The sequence below is a fragment of the Malaya genurostris genome, chromosome 1 (genome assembly GCF_030247185.1).
Source record: "Malaya genurostris strain Urasoe2022 chromosome 1, Malgen_1.1, whole genome shotgun sequence".
NCBI classification, from domain to species: Eukaryota; Metazoa; Arthropoda; class Insecta; order Diptera; family Culicidae; genus Malaya; species Malaya genurostris.
The window spans coordinates 55920034-55940758 of record NC_080570.1 but is presented as its reverse complement, the minus strand read 5'-3'; the positions used below and the strand labels follow the sequence as shown (position 1 = coordinate 55940758).

The 20725-nt window shown below is 39.6% G+C and overlaps 2 protein-coding genes across 9 annotated transcripts in view; both read right to left on the bottom strand.

Moving 5' to 3' along the window:
- Positions 1-20725, bottom strand: part of LOC131440051 (mpv17-like protein) — a 438206-nt gene that overhangs the window by 167521 nt on the left and 249960 nt on the right. The gene's annotated exons all lie outside the window — the stretch shown is intronic.
- On the bottom strand, positions 13721-19087 carry LOC131425925 (uncharacterized). Its single transcript, XM_058588232.1, has one exon. It carries the CDS (start codon positions 19085-19087, stop codon positions 13721-13723), a length of 5367 nt encoding a protein of 1788 aa, XP_058444215.1.

Genomic DNA, 20725 nt, shown 5'->3' with positions numbered 1-20725 from the left:
ACGACATCCAGTTATGTCTCTGACATTACCCACTCGCCTTTTTTTTTCGAACGCGATGCATTCAAATGCTAGCTAAGTTCTTTTTGTGTTTGTTTGGTACCAATTTCGCACAGCGAAAAGTTCATAACGTTAATCAAATTATTCTAGAATTGCAGTAATCTGATGATTTTTACCTTCGATTTGCAAAGAAGTAATCTTGACAATTCTTCAAATAACATTTGGAGCCATTAGAACGGCTTATTTTGTGTAATGTTTTCCATCGTTGTCCACCTTTCGTTTTCTTTTTCTCCAATGCAAACGACCATCAGCAGGATGACGCATCCGCTTCTATTTTGAAGCGAAAATCACTCTGCGAATATACAAAAGCAGATATGCTCACAGAAGAATTGTTGTTTTTTTTTTGCATTTTGGCTGAAGGAACGGAACCTTATCTTCGCCATTGACTGAAGCACTAGTTGAATAATGCCGGGTGTAGTTCCACTTTCTAGACGTAGATGGCAGACTGCGCACTCGATGTGTCTCCGTTCATGGATTATCATTGACTGGAGCTAGCAAACGTGCAACAGGGAGTTGATTTTGGACTGTATCGTATTTGGACCTATTTTTTCACTATTGAAACAATGTTTACTTAAAAAATATGGTATTAAGTACAATCTTACCCATTCTTCCATTCGTTACGTGAAAGAATTGGAGAAAATACTTAAACAGGAAAAAAGAGATTTTGAAAATGCACCCAGATGAACATAGTAAAGAAAAACGTAGTCACATTGATTCCGAGTTTTGTCGAGTTTTCAAGGAGAGCTAATCGAATAGATAGTTGCAATAAATTAATGGAATTCTTTTACACCTCGGTACGGTTAACGAACCAAATTGACTATTTAAATGAACAGTCTGCGTCAGATGAAAGAGTACTTGAGTTTTTTTTCTTGACGGTTAGATGCGAGGTAAATTTCTTCGCTTATATCTCTCAATCGATAATTCTAAAGTGCAGGTTCAGTTGTTGTTTGTATGTATGAGTCATTTGCCTATCGGTGCGTACAGTAAACAATGTTTGCGATAATCGTTGCTCTTGTCAACTGCAAAGATCGCGTTGAGAAAAGACTACACACAAATCTCAATTTACGAACAAAAGTAAAAGTTCGTAAATCGAATCAATTTGCAAAAAAAATGTTTTCGTTACTTGGAATTAACTTCGTAGAAGTTTGTACGTTATTTGGAATTTGCTGGATGAGAAGAGTAAACCTGAAGTGAAGAGTAAACCAGGAGCCATGTAATCATTAAATCCGTTTGGAAAACAATCACTATCTTGGATTTGAGCTTTAGCTTGAGCTTGAGCGACCACCCCTGGTTGCTACTCCTTTACTGATCGGGATTAGCTGAAATTGTACAGGGAGTTTCTAGATGATCCGACCTGGGACTGGTAAATCATCCTTCAATGTACATCTTCTGGTAATCCCAGAATTCATTGATCAGTACCGGCGCCGGCCAGACCCGAACGTAGATCGTCTAAGGAATGGAGAGGGATGTTAGTCCAACACTTGTTGTTACTAGAGGCCGTATATACTACTGCGCACTCCACAAGTGTCACGGGAGAAGGATATTTGTTAGTAAAAATTTCAGTATTGATATTATTAGCGCCCGACTCAGTATGTTCCGGTTTCAAGATGCTCGGATGCACCACTAAACTCACTGACTTCCCGAGTAAACGTTTCAACAATATCCTATATTGAAGTCCCGGGAAGTTTTGATTCATAACTCTTATTCGAGGAAACTGAAGAAAAATTTGCAATACTATCACGTAAAGAATAAAAACTTCCCTATTTTTTAAAAATGAAATTACGTGATACAAAATAAACGAGTGAATAGGATTTAGACAAAATAGTTGATTCATTGCATTGACATATTCTAAACAGTTGTTATAAAATCATTTTAAATCACCAAATAAAGGTCAACAGACTTCACGCGCGTCGTCAATCTGTATTATTTCCGCTTTATTATTTCAATTCTTCATTAAAATTATTAATTGGTTATATTGGTTGATCTGGGCAGCCGGCTACCGAGAATTTTAATTTATTGTTTGAAATATTAATATCAACTGTTTTTTTACTATGTATTCAATATACCGATATATGTTATCTCTGTTATTAACTTAGGATTCTTAGTATCAGCAGGATCCATAGTATTAGCCATGCAATGATTCTGTACACCAAGAATCGGCTGCGAAGTCTGTTGAAACAGAAAGGCCAAACTCCACAAAAGGAATGTAATGCCAGGACTTTGCTTTTTTGTTATCAACTTTGTAATATCAATAGATTTGCGCAATAGTTGATTTTTATCATTCAATTTATAATCCTGAAAGACAATCAATAACATGGAAGAAGAAAACATTCCTAATAAAACTTTTCTCCGACGCTAGACGGAAATTGATAGGTTGAATGAAGAGACAATTTAGTAAAATAGAGTAATCATAAGTGAAACATTGAAAATATCTGATAACTGAAAGGAAAAAGAAACTCCTGCAATTGTCGCCTTTTACGACATGGAAGCAGGAACCCAGTGGATCTATTCTTGGATTCCACACGGCATCTAGGCTGGTACTGTCCGGAGAGAGCTAATAGGTACTATCTATCTCCTAGTGGACCCCAGCCCCTCGCAATCACTATCTTGGATTTTGAATAGAAACTCAGTTTTCCAGCTACTCGAATCAGTTTCAAAAATACATGATACGTATATCGTCATTGCAAATATAACACATGGATCAATAAGTCCCGAGACTAACAATGGAAACAACATTTTTTTTTGCAAAACTATTTTTATTCATCAACATAATCACCTTTTAGGGTGATACAATGGTTCCAACGTTTTTCCAATTTTTCAATACCATGTTTATAAAAAAATTTATCTTTCGCTTCAAAATAAGCTTCAGTTTCAGCGATGACCTCCTCATTTGAGCCAAATCTTTTTCCCTGGAGCATTTTTTTAAGATCAGAAAAGAGCCAGTAGACACTGGGGGCTAAATCTGGCGAGTATGGGGGGGGGGGGGGGGGGTGGGGAAGCAGATCAAAGCCCAATTCGTTCAATTTCGCCATTGTTTTCATCGACTTGTGGCAGGGTGACTCGTTGCTGTTTTTGTTCCATCGAAAGCAATCGCGGCACCCACTTGGAAAAAACTTTTTTCATGCTCAATTTTTTTATGAAGGATAGTAAATACACTTCCATATGATATCTGTGTCATCTCAGCAATCTCACGGAGCTTCACTTTACGATCTTTCATTATAATTTTTGTCACTTCACTCACATTTTCCGGTGTAACGGTTTCCATAGGTCTACCCGAGCGTTCCGCGTCATTTGTGTCGGTACGACCACGTTTAAACTCGGCGAACCACCGACAAATCGTTGCTTTTGATGGACAAGAGTCCGGATAACATTTTTCAATCCATTGTTTCGCTTGCACGGTGTTTTTACCCATTAAAAAACAATATTTTATCAAAACACGAAACACGGTGACCCGTTCCAAGCAAAGGTTAGTACTCTAGAAAGACGTGGTTACTGGTTTACTACGAGCGCCATCTCTGCTTTAGTCTCGGGACTTATTGATTAATGTGTTATTCATATTATGCAAAATACTCAGTTGACGAAAACGATTCGAAAAAAATCTTACTCTATTTGGGATTTGGTTCGCGAAAAGCGTTACGTAAATCGAGTGCTTCGTGGAAAAAAACGTCATGAACGGCTTATTTTGTGGTTTGGGTGCATTGTAAAGAATGAAAGTATACACAGGTAACCAGTAAGCACTAATAATGGCATTAAAATAACCTTCAATTAGCATAAAAAATTCTTAGAACTCTATATCCGCAATATGAAAGCGCATCTGTTAAATTAAATTAATCAGAAATCAGCTTTAGAATGCACATCAGCCATTAATAAGCATTTTCTATTAATATTTTGCCAAAGTCGGTCTTAATTTAGTCTCAAGCTCGATTTAAATGCCAATTAGCGATTATTTGCTGTCACAAAGCGGCATTAGTATGTGCTTATTGGTTACCGGGGTATAGTTTGACATTTCAGTTTCATCTTGTCGCCGGGAATCGAATGATATTTACATTGATACATTTTTACTGCTAAGTTGACTAAATTTCTTCGTCTCTGTTATTCTGTTTCGAAGGGAGTTCACTTGATCTCGATTACTGTGAATTTCACACAGCGAAAAGTGCACAAATCTAACTAAACTGTTCTAGATTCGCACTAAACTGAGGATATTTTCCTTCGATTTGCAAACAACAAATCGTAATAGTTCTTCAGAAAACTTTTAAAGCCATTAGAACGACTGATTTTGTGTAATACTCTCCACCGTTGTTTTTTCATCCATACAAATGACTGACAGCTGTGACGTAATCGCTCTTGTCGAAAGCGAAACTAGTTTTGCAAACGACACAAAATACATCTGCTCGCAGTGGCGATAGAATCCAAACTGATTTAATTTTTGTTGAGAGGCTTGTTTTTACCTGATTTCGTTTGTAGCTTTTTCACTAATGGGCGGTCCTAACGGCATACAGAATTTAAATGACGATTATTTCATTTCGGATTTGCATAATTTATTGAAAGAAACTATCAATATGCTGTAGGGATTCGTTTCTAGCATTCAGAAGGACCAAATTGAGGAACTCACTACGATATTCAACACTTTTCGGAACGTTTTGAACGATTTGTTGTACAGCAGCAGATATTTTGTTCTCTTCCTCAGAACGCGTTCTGATTGACTGGTGTATACATGCGTCAAATGAGACAGGTTTTTCAATTGTGTACTATTGAAATACTTCAATGCTTTTTCTTTACACGCTTAAGTTGAAAAATTTCGATTCTATTGGTAGTTAGATTATATAAATCCTTTCACAGATCATTGAGCTATGAGCTTTAAAAATACAAGAAAGGCAAACGCGCCTTATGAATTCAGAAAAATTTAATTTTGAATTATTTGAAATTATGTCACACAACTGAATATTTTATCATGAAATTGTGATCATATTTCCGATGGCATGTAGCAAAAACTATGTTGATTCGTTAGATACAACAAGAGATATTCACGATCAAAAACTTATCACTCTCTCAGAGGGTGAATTTTTGAAAGGCACCCCATAGTAAAGTAAGTCGTATTCACGACAAAACTTTTCCGGTTCTTCCAAAACAAATATTTCCCAAACAAAGTGAGAAAACATTAAATTTGGTTGAAATATCTTGTTCGGAAAGCAGTTTGTAGCTGCTGCTTAACAAAAAAAAACAGATCTCGTTACGAATGAGTCTATGAACGAGAAATATTCGAAGGAAGAGTGTCTAAAAAACCATTTTATCATTTATCTAGGCACACGAAGGACTTGCTACGTTTTGGCTAGATTCGGCAAACTACCACTACAGCCGAAAGATATTTCAGTGATACCTACCGTGACAACAGGGTGAGATTTTTTGAAAAGGATCTGAACACTCGCAAATGCTCACAACTTCGTCTATCAAGTAATTTTGGCTAGTTGTTCTGCGATAGAAGCAAGTACCCGGGTTCGAGTCTCGTTTCTGAACAATTTTTTCATATTATTTCATCTTATTACTTCGATCCCACTCATCAGTCTTTTTCCAGTCTGTAAATAGAACTGCTCACAAGAAAATGAGCCAACAGAACTTTTTCGCGTTAAATACCATCCAACGATACCAAAAAGAAAAAAAAAATCACCCAGATGATCTTAAAAAATACTTTTTTGTAGTATTCTCGACAGCTAAAAGTGTTTCAAAGGCAAAAGTTTAGATTTAGTTTCAGCTACTGCAGTGAAAAATTTAGATCGTTTGAATAAAGCAAAAATATGAATGGTTCGAAAAGGCTACCTCGAGGTAAACAGATGCTAACTGAGTAATAAACTCCGTACAACAAGTATTAATTTTACAGTCGCATCACGGTTTGTTAGGTATTGAACCCAATTAAAACATGAGTCACTAGAATTTTGCGGATTTGACAATTGTTTTTCATTAAAATCCTGTGTTTTTCTATAAAACTGTGAAGCGTTTGAATAATCGTTTTTATTCATTCCGTTCCATAAATTATGCCTACTATTTTTAGAACTTAAAAAAACGAACAATGATGTTTAAATATTTTCACTCCAATTTTGTTCGCAGTAGAATAAACTTAATTCATTCATAGTCATTTTTTATAAGCTTCAAATCTAATTAGATTCGCTGCATTTCACGAACTTCGGTTTGACCACCCTATCCCGCATCTCGCTGTGCCCTTTTGTCTCTCTCTCTCTCTCTCTCTCTCTCTCTCTCTCTCTCTCTCTATCTCCATCTCTCTCTTTCTATTATATTCTATGATCCATACAGCTCATAATGACCCGAAATGACATTCGCGTCTGCTTCATAACTCTGAGTGGGGTCCGATATTGCTTTTTTCTTGATCCTGGTTATGTCGTTTCTGCTGAAGCAATTAGTCACATCGTGGTGACTGTAAGAAAATTTAATTACATTTTCTCGTTATTTTTTGTCGCTCCTTCCCTTCGTCACATTACGTTGGTAGTGCCTTTCCTCTCAGCTAACCTTCCCCTTCTCGTCATACTTTGGTAGTCTCAACCACGGACTCACAGCGTGTGGTCGTTGAAGTTTGACAGCACATAAATTCGATGTGATGGCTGCTTTTACAAATCATTCGACCATTGTTTTTTTCCTTTAAGTTGAAGTTCTTTTACATAGTGTAATCGGTGCCTGTAGAAAACCAGCGAATTGTAAGGAAAGAAATTCTATTTGAAAATGAAACAAATTCGATTGCTGTGTTGCTGTCATTTCCAGATAGGCTACTAACAAGTTTGCTTGCAATATAGTATGCATCAGATCATTGTCATCAGATTGTTTGCAACCAAAACGTGACCCTTCATGGCTCTGCCACTACTCGTTCATCGTTCTCCAGTTTAGATTGTATGCAAAAATCCTAAAGTTACTTTTCCCGTGCGTTCTCCATAGCAAGATAGCCTCGGCTGATCGGCCAACACATTTCGGTTAGATTATTATTATGCAGTCCTATTAGTTGAAAAACAAGATAGATATTTTATGCAAATACGTCCGAGCAGAGAAGACCACTCTCGCCAGAAGGACCGGAGATTACCGGCAAGTCTGCTATTGCAATATGCGCACTATCTATCTGGAGCTGAACATTTAATTAGTGCACTAATCATGAGTTACTGCTCGGTCGATGGTCCAAAGTTTCGAAATGTTTTAATTTGGATTGCATTGCCTCCACCTAAGGGAATAATTTATTATTTATTTATGCCGCACTATAAAGCGCGCTACACGCCGCATAACATGACCATGAAGACCTCTATCTGACCAGCCGAGTTTGGCGGATTGTGTGTGTGTTTACTTGCGTTCCCATTCGTGGCACATGGTGACTATTCCGGCAAACCCTACTCACCCCAAACAATAAAACGATTTAATTTATCCTCTCAGCCTAATGCGGCAAAAGCATCGCCACATATTAATCGCGATATTATGGCAGCTGTAAAACATACAAACAGAGAGCTCACACGGTTCGAAGGATGAGCGCAAGCCACGAGGCGTAAAATGGGTTGAGCTTCGCCACTCGAAAACCGCACAACCCTCACCCCAACCCGAAACACAGGGTATTTGTCTTGATTCGGAAATCGAGTGCACTTGCAAAGGAGGCAGCATGCGGTTTTGGGACGCTACGGCTAATATCGATTCCATGTACTGTTCGGTTTTCTGTCGCCCCCTTGTCGTTAGAATAACAAGCTGGGTTAGCTGAGAAACACGCCCGGTGCACTTGCTGCTGACGGCATAGACGGCATAGTACTCTGCGCCAGCTCTAATGGCACTTCATTGCTCGAGATGATTTTCTAACCGAAGACGAAGCCAGGAATGGACTCAGGAGATTTGGAATGATAATAAATAACCTCGAGCCGAAATGGGGTTGCGATCCGACATAATTCACACAGGGTAATTAATTCGATTTTCACTTCGATGAAAAGTGGTAACCAGTTTCAAATGCGATTCGCATGTTCAGCTTGTTTGTTTTAATTTCTGTTAATGTACATCGTTTGTACATAGCATGTTACATTCAACGAAGTGTAATTATTTATAACACAACTGAATATGTTTTTATGAACAAGAAATAATTTTTTAACTCACCGTAAATTTTTTCTTTATTTTCAATGCTCGGAACAAGTGGATTTGTTTGAGCTTCTCACGCACAATTTAATTACAATAACACTATGCAGCGAAGGTTTTGTCGTTAATACGACTTACTTTACTAAGGGGCGTCTTTTCAAAATTTACCCACTGAGAGAGTGATAAGTTTTTGAACGTGAATATCTGTTGTTGTATCTAACGTATCAACATAATTTTTGCTAAATGCCATCGGAAATATGATCATAATTTTATGATAAAATTTTCAGTTGTATGACATAATTTCAAATAATTCAAAATTATTCTTTTCTGAAATGTTTGGTATCAACGAGTATCAAAGAGGATAATTCATAAGGCGCGTTTGCCTTTCTCATATTTTGAAAGCTCATAGCTCAGTGATCTGCAGCACGATTTATATAATCAAACTACCAATAGATTCGAAATTTTTCAATTTGAACGTGTATTGCAACCAGTGCAGTAAAATTTCATTTTCAATCGAATGATATCAGGGGAAAATAAAATTTATGGTCACTGACCGTTAGCATATCGATACAAATTCATATGACTTTTGCTGCCATTTTTAAATGAAGCTCCCAGAATTCATCGTCAGTTTAATAATCGTACCTAGTCATTCGAAGTTTTGCTTGCTCAGTTTCAAGTGCCAAATAGTCTAGCTGTTTCATTGTCTTCGCTGTTGGTTGTTAGTGAGCAAGTTCGAATGAATAGAATTATACAGTGTTGGTGATTGCCGAAAATTTGACAGAAGCTGCTATATTGCTATCTATATTGTATACAAGATTTTCAATCCGGTAGAAGATGCTATAAGAACTCGAGTCTCTCAATACATGAACCGCGAGAGAATTTTTCTACATTTCTTCGCTCCACTTCATACTCTGAGTATTTCACGGCCCATGAAAAAATATACAGTCTGATAATGATCGTTGCTGTGTGGAATTTGCCAAGAGAGAATCGCAAGTTGACAATTATCGCAGAAAATCGAATCGATGGTTCATCTTGATGTTTCTCATACTAGGTTGTAATATTTCAAAACCCTTGTGTGGAGCATTCACATACATTTTCATAGACACAACTTATACAAAGGTTATATGCACATAGTTAGAATAAGCGGCAATAGTGAAATGATTCTATCGCAATTATCAACTGCCTGTATAGAATCGGATCGCGAAACGAGAATAAGCGACCGTTTGTTGCTTCAGAGAGGATCTCCACAGCGGCGTGCTAACCTTTGATTCTCAGAAATGTCATCGAGAGAAATTCGCTCTCGCAGTGGTGTCGATTCTATGTTAATTGAGCCATACCGGGTTTTTGTTGTTGCGATGATATCCGTTTCTCTTTAATGGCACTGATTCTATCGTGTGAAGAGTTGCCAGTGATCGTTATTTGATACAATAAAAGCCATCCTTGAAGGAAACTATTAATTAATGTGTATCCTGTAATTGATATTTCAGCTACCTGGTTTGTCTTTCATCTTTTGATCTTGAACCAATTCGAATGTTTACATAAACCTCATTTGAAAGTTAAACTGGTTAAACTGAGCTTTGATTTGAATAGAATCGATTAAAGTACTGAATACTGCCCGTTCGGGACGTCAGCGAACGTTGTGTGTGTCAGAGTGTTAAGCTTACTGCAGTAGAGAGATCGTCAGTGTGTTTCACATTCGGTTTCAAGTGAATTGACTGAAGTTTTACTCCGCTGATTGCTACAACATCGAAGTGTTTCAATAGTACACTATTGAAAAACCTGTCTGATTTGACGCATGTCAGCACCAGCCAATTAGAATGCGTTCTGAGTACGAGAGCAAAATATCCGCTACTATACAGCTGCATCGATATGAAAGTCGAATATCTTACCTTTTTGCATCATTGTCTGAGCAACACTTGGTGAAGTGAGACATACGGCCTACAGTAGAGCAACATCGAAAACCTCACGTTTTTGGAATGAAGTAAGCGCCGAAAAACAGTCGCAGCCGGGCACACAGCAAAACCACACCTAAAGCCTGCCAGTGGAAGTCGTCAATCGTCATGGGAGAGCTGTTCAGTTTATTTGTCCGCACCGTTTGAGAAAATCTTTCGATTTTACATTTTATAAGATGCACATAAATGGAGAGTCGTGTTTCACACAAATTTATATTCAAGAACATTTAAAATTAATTGTGTGATTTGAAAATTGCATGGCTTCAATTCGAATGAAATTAAAAGCAAAAGATCGATATTAGCAGCGCGACTTGAACAGAGAAACATTAGATCATAAGCTCACCGGTTACTCGACTGAACCAAAGTGCTTACTTACGAGTTTGATGAAAAATTGATACATATAGGGTAAGGGCTCCCTATTTCATCTCATTTGTAAGAACGTCGCCTCAAAATCCCAATTAAGCCACTAAAATCACTATAACTTTCTCATATTACTGCTTCATTCGCCTTGCTCCACGTTGAGAATTGATTCACATTTATTGAAAACTAAACTAATATTCATGAAACAGCTAAAACACTTATGATGTGTTCACTACTCTGCTCTTAATTTCATCTGAATGGATTTTTATCCATCCTATCGTTGGTCCTTTATTCATCCTATAAATTAGTAAATGCGACAGCAATCAAAACAAAGTATTCTACTATTACACTCTCAGGTTCAAAATGTCAGAGTTCTTCTTGGAAATCTTTTATGCAAATAATTGATTATGATTAATACCAATTTATTAGTGAAAACAGATAGAGCAGATATGGACTTTCTATGCAAAGTAATACACATTGTCTATGAAAATATCTGGCATCGCTGTGCACAGCCGCTGAAACACACACATTTCACAGCGTTATGTTGACGTATAGCAAAATGAAACCAGTGCCACAAGATTTGCCACAATGGTTATTTCAATAGTATTTAACATGCTCTTTCTGGTAATATTCGAAGCCGAGACAGTTTTATTGAAATATTAATATCAATAATATAATTAAACTATTGTCACGGATACCAAAAACATACCTTTTGATGATAATTTGAAGAAGAAAACAAATTTTGTTTTGTAACATTATGAGATAACTTGGCAACTTTGCGAAACCAAATGAGATGAAAACAAAGCGCAATCAAGTGAACCAAGTGAAAAACTTTCATCTCATATTTTTGAAGACTTTTATTGCTTGTCAGGTATATTTTGAAGTTTTTAATCGTAAACTAAACAAGTGGTAAGTGAACATTACTAATTATGAAGTCATCCAGCATTAAATGGTAGTGTAATTGTGCGAAATAGTGATCATGTTTTGAGACGAATCGATTGATGAGATGGAAATAGGAGCTCAGATGAAATAGGGAGCCGTTACCCTAAATCTATACAGCGGCCCTTGATACCGGAATGAAAATTACACTCGTAGCATGTAAAATTCTGTGCGAGTGGAATATTGCGTCTGCTGAAAAATTGACTAGTTAAGGATTGTATCGTTTGTAGAATTATGTCACCTGCAAAATTAATATTTTTTCTGTGCGGAATAAGAGCCGGATTTCATTGTGAGTTTCAAATGTACTGATTGATTTCGCCCGAAATGGATTGTTTCATCTTCTTCGGAATCCAATTGAAAATCACAATGAATTCCGAGTCGAATAACGGACGAGTTCACCGAGTGTACACGTCAAGAGCCATCTCAGAAGTGGTGATCCTATTGGTCGTGACAATTCAAGACATTTTTTATTCCCACAGGCAAGGATGGCTTTTATCGTATCAAAGAACGTTCACTCGCAACTCTTCCCCGATTGAATCAGTGCCATCAAAGAGAAACGGAAAACATCGCAACAACAAAAAACTGGCATGGTACATTTAACATAGAATAGACACCAGTGCGAGAGCGAATTTCTCTCGGTGAATCGTCTGAGAATTAACGGCTAGCACGCTGCTGTGGGGATTCTCTCTGAAGCAACAAACGGTCGCTTATTTTCGTTTCACGATCCGATTCTGTATAGGCAGTGGATAATTGCGATAGAATCATTTTACTATTGCCGCTTATTCTAACTATGTGCATATAGCTTTTGTATAAGTTGTGTCTATGAAAATGTATGTGAATGTTCCACACAAGAGTTTTGAAATAGTGCAACCTAGTATGAGAATCATCAAGTTGAATCATCGACTCGATTTTTTGCGATAATTGTCAACTTGCGATTCTCTGTTGGGAAATTCCACACAGCAACGATCATTATCAGACTGTAATTTTTTTTAAGGGCCATGAAATACTCAGAGTATGAAGTGGAGCGAAGAAATGTAGAAAAATTCTCTCGAGGTTCATGCGTTGAGAGACTCGAATTCTTGTAGCATCTTCTACCGGATTGAAAATGTTGTATACAATATAGATAAAAATCGAGCAGCTTCTGTCAAATTTTCAGCAATCACCAACACTGCCCACAGGTCATCATTGAGAATCAATTGAATTTTCTCCATTTCCTACCAAAAGCATCAAAATGGAAGTTGAGAAAGTTTTTGCCGTTTCTAAAAAAATCAATTAAAATAGCAATGTGAAAATGAAAATTTTGATGTAGAACACATCTTCATAATACTAGTATGGGTGTCGTTTCGAATGATGTCGTTGCCACATGTACAGAATAATATGTATTTTGTTGATTAGCTTAAATCCGCGCTCAATAATCGATATTTTGAATGATTGATTTTATTATTTCAAAATTATTATTGCTTTTATTATTATTATTATTATTATTATTATTATTATTATTGTTATTATTATTATTATTATTAGTATTATTATTATTATTATTATTATTATTATTATTATTATTATTATTATTATTATTATTATTATTATTATTATTATTATTATTATTATTATTATTTGTTGGCGCTAGCCGGGACCCTACGTTGTGTTTAATTAAATCCTCACCAGGATATTTCAGCGAAGCGACGGCAGCTATTTGTCGGTCGACCTTACTTGCATTCGCACTGCAGTACACCGGTAGCGAACAGCAATGCAACTAACGGGTTCTGCAAACAGCCACAGCGGTCACCAAAGCAGCCAAAGGAGCAGAAGACGAACAGCCACAAACAAACAGCTGCACTGATAAAACTCACAACTGGATGAACCTTGGCGGACTCTTGCCAATAAAAAAAACTACACTATTTTAACGTTTGAGTCACTTTATTCACTGACTATTGCTAGTGTATTTCACTTCTGCTGTTCGATACACTTCGGACCTTTTGATAGATCAAAAACGGTCCGATTCTAATGCAGGTTTATTTGAGACTGACTGGTCTGATGATTGTGAACAGAGCGAGAAGATAAAATGAAAAACTGAGTTGCCAGAAGGGCCTGAGAAACTGACATAATTCTATGAACGGTAGCACCAACTATCTGCAGAAGGCAGTGTTGGTAAAAAGTGTCGCCAGTAAAACTAGTGCGACGCAACATACTCGCCGCCTTGAACGACTATGTTCAACATTAAATATACACATAATTCACAAACATTGAACTTACAGATATGATACAATACACTTTCAATTCTTACAGGCTAACACATTAAAATTTTCAGCTTAATCTAATGAGGTATCCGAAATCCTTTGAACTGGCTGGAGATTGTTGCTAGTAGATTCTACTTCGGGAGCCACCGATGCACTGGGCAGCAAGCATATTTTACTGATGGGCCGATTGATGATACCTCGTACAGTGCGAAGCGAAACAACTCGTGTTAGCTTATCCTTTCCAGGTAATACCGCTTCGATTCGAGCAAGTGGCCAACGGATTGGTGGATGTAGTTCGTCTACGATGATGACCATTTTACCGGGAACAATTTCGTTGTTTCGTATCCATCCTCGTGTATCTTTCTGCAGTTCTTGGAGATATTCCTTCCGCCAGTGGGTCCAAAATTTCTGCACATGCAGTTGCAGTTTCTGGTAGTGGTCGAGTCTATTGACAGGAGCGTTCTGAAGGTCTGGGTCGGGCAGGGCATACATCGATGATCCAATCAGGAAGTGCGCAGGTGTTAGGGCAGCTAAGTCATTGGGGTCTTCTGTCATTGGAAGCAACGGTCGAGAATTCATTATTGCTTCGATTTGAGTAAGAATGGTGCACATTTCCTCAAAAGATAAACGACTCGAACCTAGTTGACGGAACAAATGTTTTTTGGCAACTTTAACGGCTGCTTCCCAAAGGCCACCAAAGTGCGGTGCTTTCGGCGGTGTTAAATGCCAGGTTATGCCTTTTTCTGTGCAAAAGGCTGCGATTTCGTCCTGCTGAAAACCGTCTTTAAGCATCGTAAACAGTTCGGTAAGATCGTTTTTAGCCCCTTCAAAATTTTTCCCATTATCGGAATGAATGTGTGCGGGTCGACCGCGTCGCGCGATGAATCTTCGCAATGAACATAAAAAGGCCTGAGTAGACAAATCGCTTACTAGCTCTAAGTGAACTGCTTTGGTCGAAAAACACACGAATACGCACAGGTAGGCCTTGGCGGGAGCGGCACGTTTGTGAATAGGACGAAGATAGAGTGGACCGGCATAATCAACACCTGTAACACTGAAGGGACGACTGGGAATGACTCTCGATACAGGCAGTTGGCCTATTTGTTGCTGCGCAGGTACCGGATTGAGGCGAGTACAACGGAAACAATTTCTGACTACGTTGCGGACTAGTCTTCGACCGTTGAGTGGCCAGAATTCTTCTCGGATTGCTGTTAATAGCAGACGTCCGCCGCCGTGTAGTAATTTGCGATGGAAATCCTCAACTATCAGTCGTGTGAACGGATGGTTTGTTGGAATCAAAGCCGGGTGCTTTGCTTGATAGGGTAGCTGTGCGAAGTTTAAACGACCTCCTACTCTCAACACTCTCTCTGCATCTAAGAACGGCGTCATTTGGCGAATATGGGAACATTTCGATACCGATTTATTTTTATCCAACTGGTTGATTTCTGCGACAAATTCATCATTCTGCGCCAACCGAATGAGGAACGTTTTGGACTTGGCAAGCTCATTTACGGTAAGTGTACGGCCTACAATAACTTCGGGCGAGGTGGGCGGCTGCGTGCGTATTTTAGCTCGGGTATTGTTAACGAATCTCATGCAGTACCCAATGACATGAAGAAGACGGCCGTATGACGACCAACGGAGAAACCAGGGATGTACTGTTGGCGTTATTTGAGTAACTGCGACGGTAGTTTTGATTTCCAATTCCTCGTGTGAAACACTTGGTGGGATTGATTCTGGCCAATCTTGGAGTGGACGTGATAACCAACTGGGACCGCTGATCCAAATATCGTTTTTCAAAAACTCGTCAACCGACATGCCACGTGAAGCCAGGTCAGCAGGATTTTCACATCCGGGAACATGCTTCCATTGACAACCATGTGTAAACTGCTGAATTTCAGATACTCTGTTAGCCACATAGGTAGGCCAAACATTCGGTGGTGATCGTAGCCAGTGCAGAGTGACAGATGAGTCAGACCAAAAATATGATTCTGAAACGTTTACATCGATAGCTTTCTTTATGTGAGCATGTAGATGGGCTGCTAGTACTGCCGCACACAACTCCAAACGAGGAATACTTATTCGTTTCAGCGGAGCGACGCGTGTCTTCGAAGCCAGTAGTCGTATTTTTACTTTCCCTTTACTTTCACAGCGGACGTATGTGCAGGCACCGTATGCAGATATGGATGCATCTGCGAATGTGTGCAGTTGTACAACAGAGTCAGGTAGAAACGCGTATCTGTCTACTCGATGCTCGGAGATATTCGCCAATTCGTGGTAATACTTCTCCCATTTGGTTTTAATAGGTTCTGGAACAGGATCGTCCCATCCGCACGATAGCAGCCACAACTCTTGCATCAGTATCTTTGCTCTAACTACAACGGGGGCAATTAGTCCTAAAGGGTCAAATAGTTTTGCTATATCCGAAAGAATAGTGCGCTTGGTTGGCGGTTCATTACTACATCGAATTTGAGAGTCGAAACGAAGGTGATCGGCTTCAGGCTCCCAGCTAATACCAAGGGCTTTAATTGTCTCGTTAGGGCTGAAATGTAAAGCAGATTGAGTACCAATCTCATCATTGGGAAGACCTTGCAAAACTTCGAGCTGATTAGAAGTCCATTTTCGTAGTGTAAATCCTCCTTTGTGCAACAAGTCGCTCAGTTCGGTGCGTAGACGGATTGTTTCTTCGATGGTTTGAGCTCCACCTATGAAGTCGTCTACGTAAAAACATTTTTTAATAGCAGCTCCTGCCAACGCGTAAGAAATCCCTTCGTCTTCGGTCAGTTGCTGAAGTGTACGAGTTGCTAGGTATGAAGACGGACCGAGACCATACGTAACAGTGAGTAGTTCATATGTCTGGACTGGTGTTTGATCAGAAAAACGCCAAAGGATACGTTGAAGAGCAGAATCGTCTGGGTGAATAAGTACTTGCCGGTACATTTTAGCGATATCACCGACGAGCGCAATCGGATAGGTTCGGAAGCGCAAAATGATGGTCAATAGATCGTCCTGCACCACGGGACCGACACAGAGAGCTTCGTTCAAAGAGAAGCCGGAAGAAGTTTTCGCTGATCCGTCAAACACGACTCGAATTTTGGTTGTGGTACTTGCTTCCTTGAAAACGGGGTGGTGCGGCAGGTAGTAAGTTTGGGAATTGTTTTCGTCGTCCGCTTCAACCAATCGCATATGGCCGAGGGAGAGATATTCTCGCATAAACTGGTGGTATTCATCTTTGAGATTTGAATTTCGTTTCAAACGTCTTTCAAGTAATTCGAACCGTCGTAGCGCAGAGCTCTTCGACTCACCCAGCATCACGTTGAAGTCTGGCTTTCTGGGATATCGAACGATATAGCGTCCTTCGGAATTTCGAGAAACAGTTGACTGGTAACAGGATTCACAGTGTCTTTCCTCGCTAGAGTAGTTGTCTTTCGTTGTCAGCTCTTCAGTTTTCCAGAAACGCTCCAAACTGTCTTCTAACGATAACATCGAAATGACCATGCCGTTTGCTGTTGACACGGGGGTTTGTGTAGGAGAAACTTGGCTTGCTGATCCGACTATTATCCAACCGAAAACGCTATCAATGAGCAGAGGGAGATTTTTGTCTAGCTGCAGACGAGCAGCACTCGGGAAGAACGAATAAAAATGCTTTGCACCTAAAACCATGTCAATTGGTTGACTCTCATTGAAGGATGGATCTGCGAGAAACAAATCCTTCGGAATACACCACTCTGCAATCGAAATATTTTGTGATGGAAGGTTCGCCGTAACTTTATCCATTACCAGAAAGTTTACATTGCATGAGAAATCTCCTTTTCTAGACTGAACTTGAGCGAAGACGGATTCACACACAGGCTTGGAAAGTTTGCCGGCACCCTGAACAGTTACATTCACCTTTTGCCTTTGAAGACGTAAAATTCGTGCCATACGATCGGTTATAAGGTTCGGTTGAGATGCACTATCAAGAAGTGCCCGTTCAAGATGCTCTACACCAAAGACGTCGATAACCTTCACGATCACTGTGAGAAGAAAAACGCTTTCACGTGGTTGATGAACTGCACTACTGACTTCAACTCTGGGACTCTCGGTGGCGGTAACAGTGGATTGCTTAAAAGATTCAGCTGTAGAAGATCCATTAGACTGCGAAAAATTGAAAACTGGACTAGCTGGAACGGTAGGCTCACTTTCATGACTGACTTGGCTTGATCCGTTGGGATGCTCAGGGTGCAGAAGTGTGTGATGACGACGATTACACTTTCGACAATTAAAGCTCGACTGGCAATGACGGACAATATGATCACACTTCATACAATTGCGACACAAACGTTTGGAATTAACTAACTGCTGGCGTTCGCTCAATGAAAGTCGGTTGAAGCGCGGACATCGCATCAACAAATGATACTGGTTGCATAGGATGCACTTCTCAAGAGAATCCGTCACTGCTGAATTAGCTGTAGAGGCACAAGACGAAAGACGGATCTGGGAATGAAACGATCTCTTCGACGGCTGAGCTGATAAAGCGGCAGTAGACTGCGTATCGGGTGTTCGATGATTCACTGAGATGGATTCCAAAACTCGTGTTCTGCGCTGAAGAAAATCGATGAGACAATTGTAATCCGGATTGCTGACGGTCGACGCATGATCCTCCCATGCCTTCACTGTATCGTCGTGCAAGCGGGTACAAAGAAGATGCTCCAAAATCGTGCTCCAGTGCTCGGTTGGTTCTCCCAGTTGTCGAAGAGTTTTGGTATGGCGTTCAAATTCGTCCACCAACCCGTGAAGTGCCGCAGCGGACTCGTTCTTCATCTTCGGAACATCGAATAGTGCCTGTAGGTGACGCTTTTTCAGTAAATAATCGTTGGAATACCTGCTTTCCAACGTTTGCCAAGCCAATAAATAATTTGCGGAGCTAATGCCAATCGATTCTATCAACTGAGCAGCTTCCCCCTTGACAGCTGCCTTTAAATAGTGAAACTTCTGAATATCCGGAACATCAGAGTTGGAATGAATCAACGCCAAAAAGGTATCGTGAAACGGAAGCCATTGCATGTAGTCGCCATCGAATTCAGGCAACGAAATTGTTGGCAGTTTGATGCCGGAGAGAGTGGAGGAAACACGCGGGGGTTGAGGGCTACGATCGTTAGGAAGAGGAGTCAGCATAGAAAGTAAAGATGCCTTTATTTGAAAAAGCCGTGGCTCAAAATTAGCGCGCACAGCAGCATGCTCCGCCTTACCCTCTTGATCTGTTTCGTTGTCCTCCAGTTGCGCTTGAACTGACTCCAAATTGTTCCAAACGCTGGTGATGTACTCCAGCCTCAAAGGTACCTGCGATTCGTCCCTCGCAGCAACGTACTCTTCGGCAAAAACCTCTGCCCGACCCAGAGAAGTGAGCAGCGTATCTCTTCGCGAAAGTAACTGGTTCCTTTGTTGGTCGTCTGCCATTTTGTATGCTGGTAACGCGAAACGTGGTCCAATTTATACAAAGTTACCTGCAGAACAAAAGACCACAGTAGACCCACAGGAGGGTGGTAAAAACTTGGAAAGAGGCTCACCTTTTTCAAGGCAAAATGTGCCTTGTATAATATTTCAGCCAACAGGAACTTGAATTAGTACAGTCCGTACAAACTTGAGATTTCAAAGCCCGGGACGGCTTCCGAAATCCAGTAAAAATTTCAGCAACAAAATCCGGTTATGTGCAGTGAACCGATGAACCGCAGAACAGATTTCCAGTAATCGGCCGGAACCACAGCAGCAGTAGCGTACAAAATGGCGCGCGGCTAATGGTATTCACCACGGCTAGGGACGCCACAGTGAACAATGGAGCGATTGTAACCTAATTACAAAGGAATAATGGCGCTTGGTGACCAACACAATGCAAACTCCGCGAATAATGGCAACAATTGTTCATACGAACAATTACAGGAACGTGTAACGTACATGCAACAAAGGAAAAAATATCTAAAAGGCACCTGCGATACCCACGAAATGTACTGGACAGGTCGTTACCTTATGCCCAATCATTTAGGCCTTGTACATATAAAGCAGCAAAGATCCGAAATTCCATCCAACGCCTGGCTCCGAATTGCAAAATGGCTGCAGCAGAATGACGCGGTCCGAATCAATCCTGGTCACGGCACCAAAATATGTTGGCGCTAGCCGGGACCCTACGTTGTGTTTAATTAAATCCTCACCAGGATATTTCAGCGAAGCGACGGCAGCTATTTGTCGGTCGACCTTACTTGCATTCGCACTGCAGTACACCGGTAGCGAACAGCAATGCAACTAACGGGTTCTGCAAACAGCCACAGCGGTCACCAAAGCAGCCAAAGGAGCAGAAGACGAACAGCCACAAACAAACAGCTGCACTGATAAAACTCACAACTGGATGAACCTTGGCGGACTCTTGCCAATAAAAAAAACTACACTATTTTAACGTTTGAGTCACTTTATTCACTGACTATTGCTAGTGTATTTCACTTCTGCTGTTCGATACACTTCGGACCTTTTGATAGATCAAAAACGGTCCGATTCTAATGCAGGTTTATTTGAGACTGACTGGTCTGATGATTGTGAACAGAGCGAGAAGATAAAATGAAAAACTGAGTTGCCAGAAGGGCCTGAGAAACTGACATAATTCTATGAACGGTAGCACCAACTATCTGCAGAAGGCAGTGTTGGTAAAAAGTGTCGCCAGTAAAACTAGTGCGACGCAACATTATTATTATTATTATTATTATTATTATTATTATTATTATAACTATTTTTTCCATAAATAGGTTTATTTCTTAAGGCAGTTCACATAAGTTTTTCTTCGCCGTAGTATCACTTTTACATAAAATTCTTATCCTAGTGTAATTCTAAAATAGTCACAACGATTTAAATTTATTAAAACATATTTCTCTTATTACTTAAATATCATCTTAGGAAATTCGCCATTAATTATGAAATCTACTCGGAAATATTATTTGAACCAAATTATTAACTTCTATAAATCATAAAATAAGCTGTTATTTTCTGACATTTTGTTTATAATTTCATAAAGTATTTCGAGTTTGTTTGTATTATTACATAATTTCTATT

Coding starts and splice junctions, on each gene's coding strand:
- LOC131425925 (XM_058588232.1), bottom strand. CDS start 19,087: ATGGCAGACGACCAACAAAGGAACCAGTTACTTTCGCGAAGAGATACG.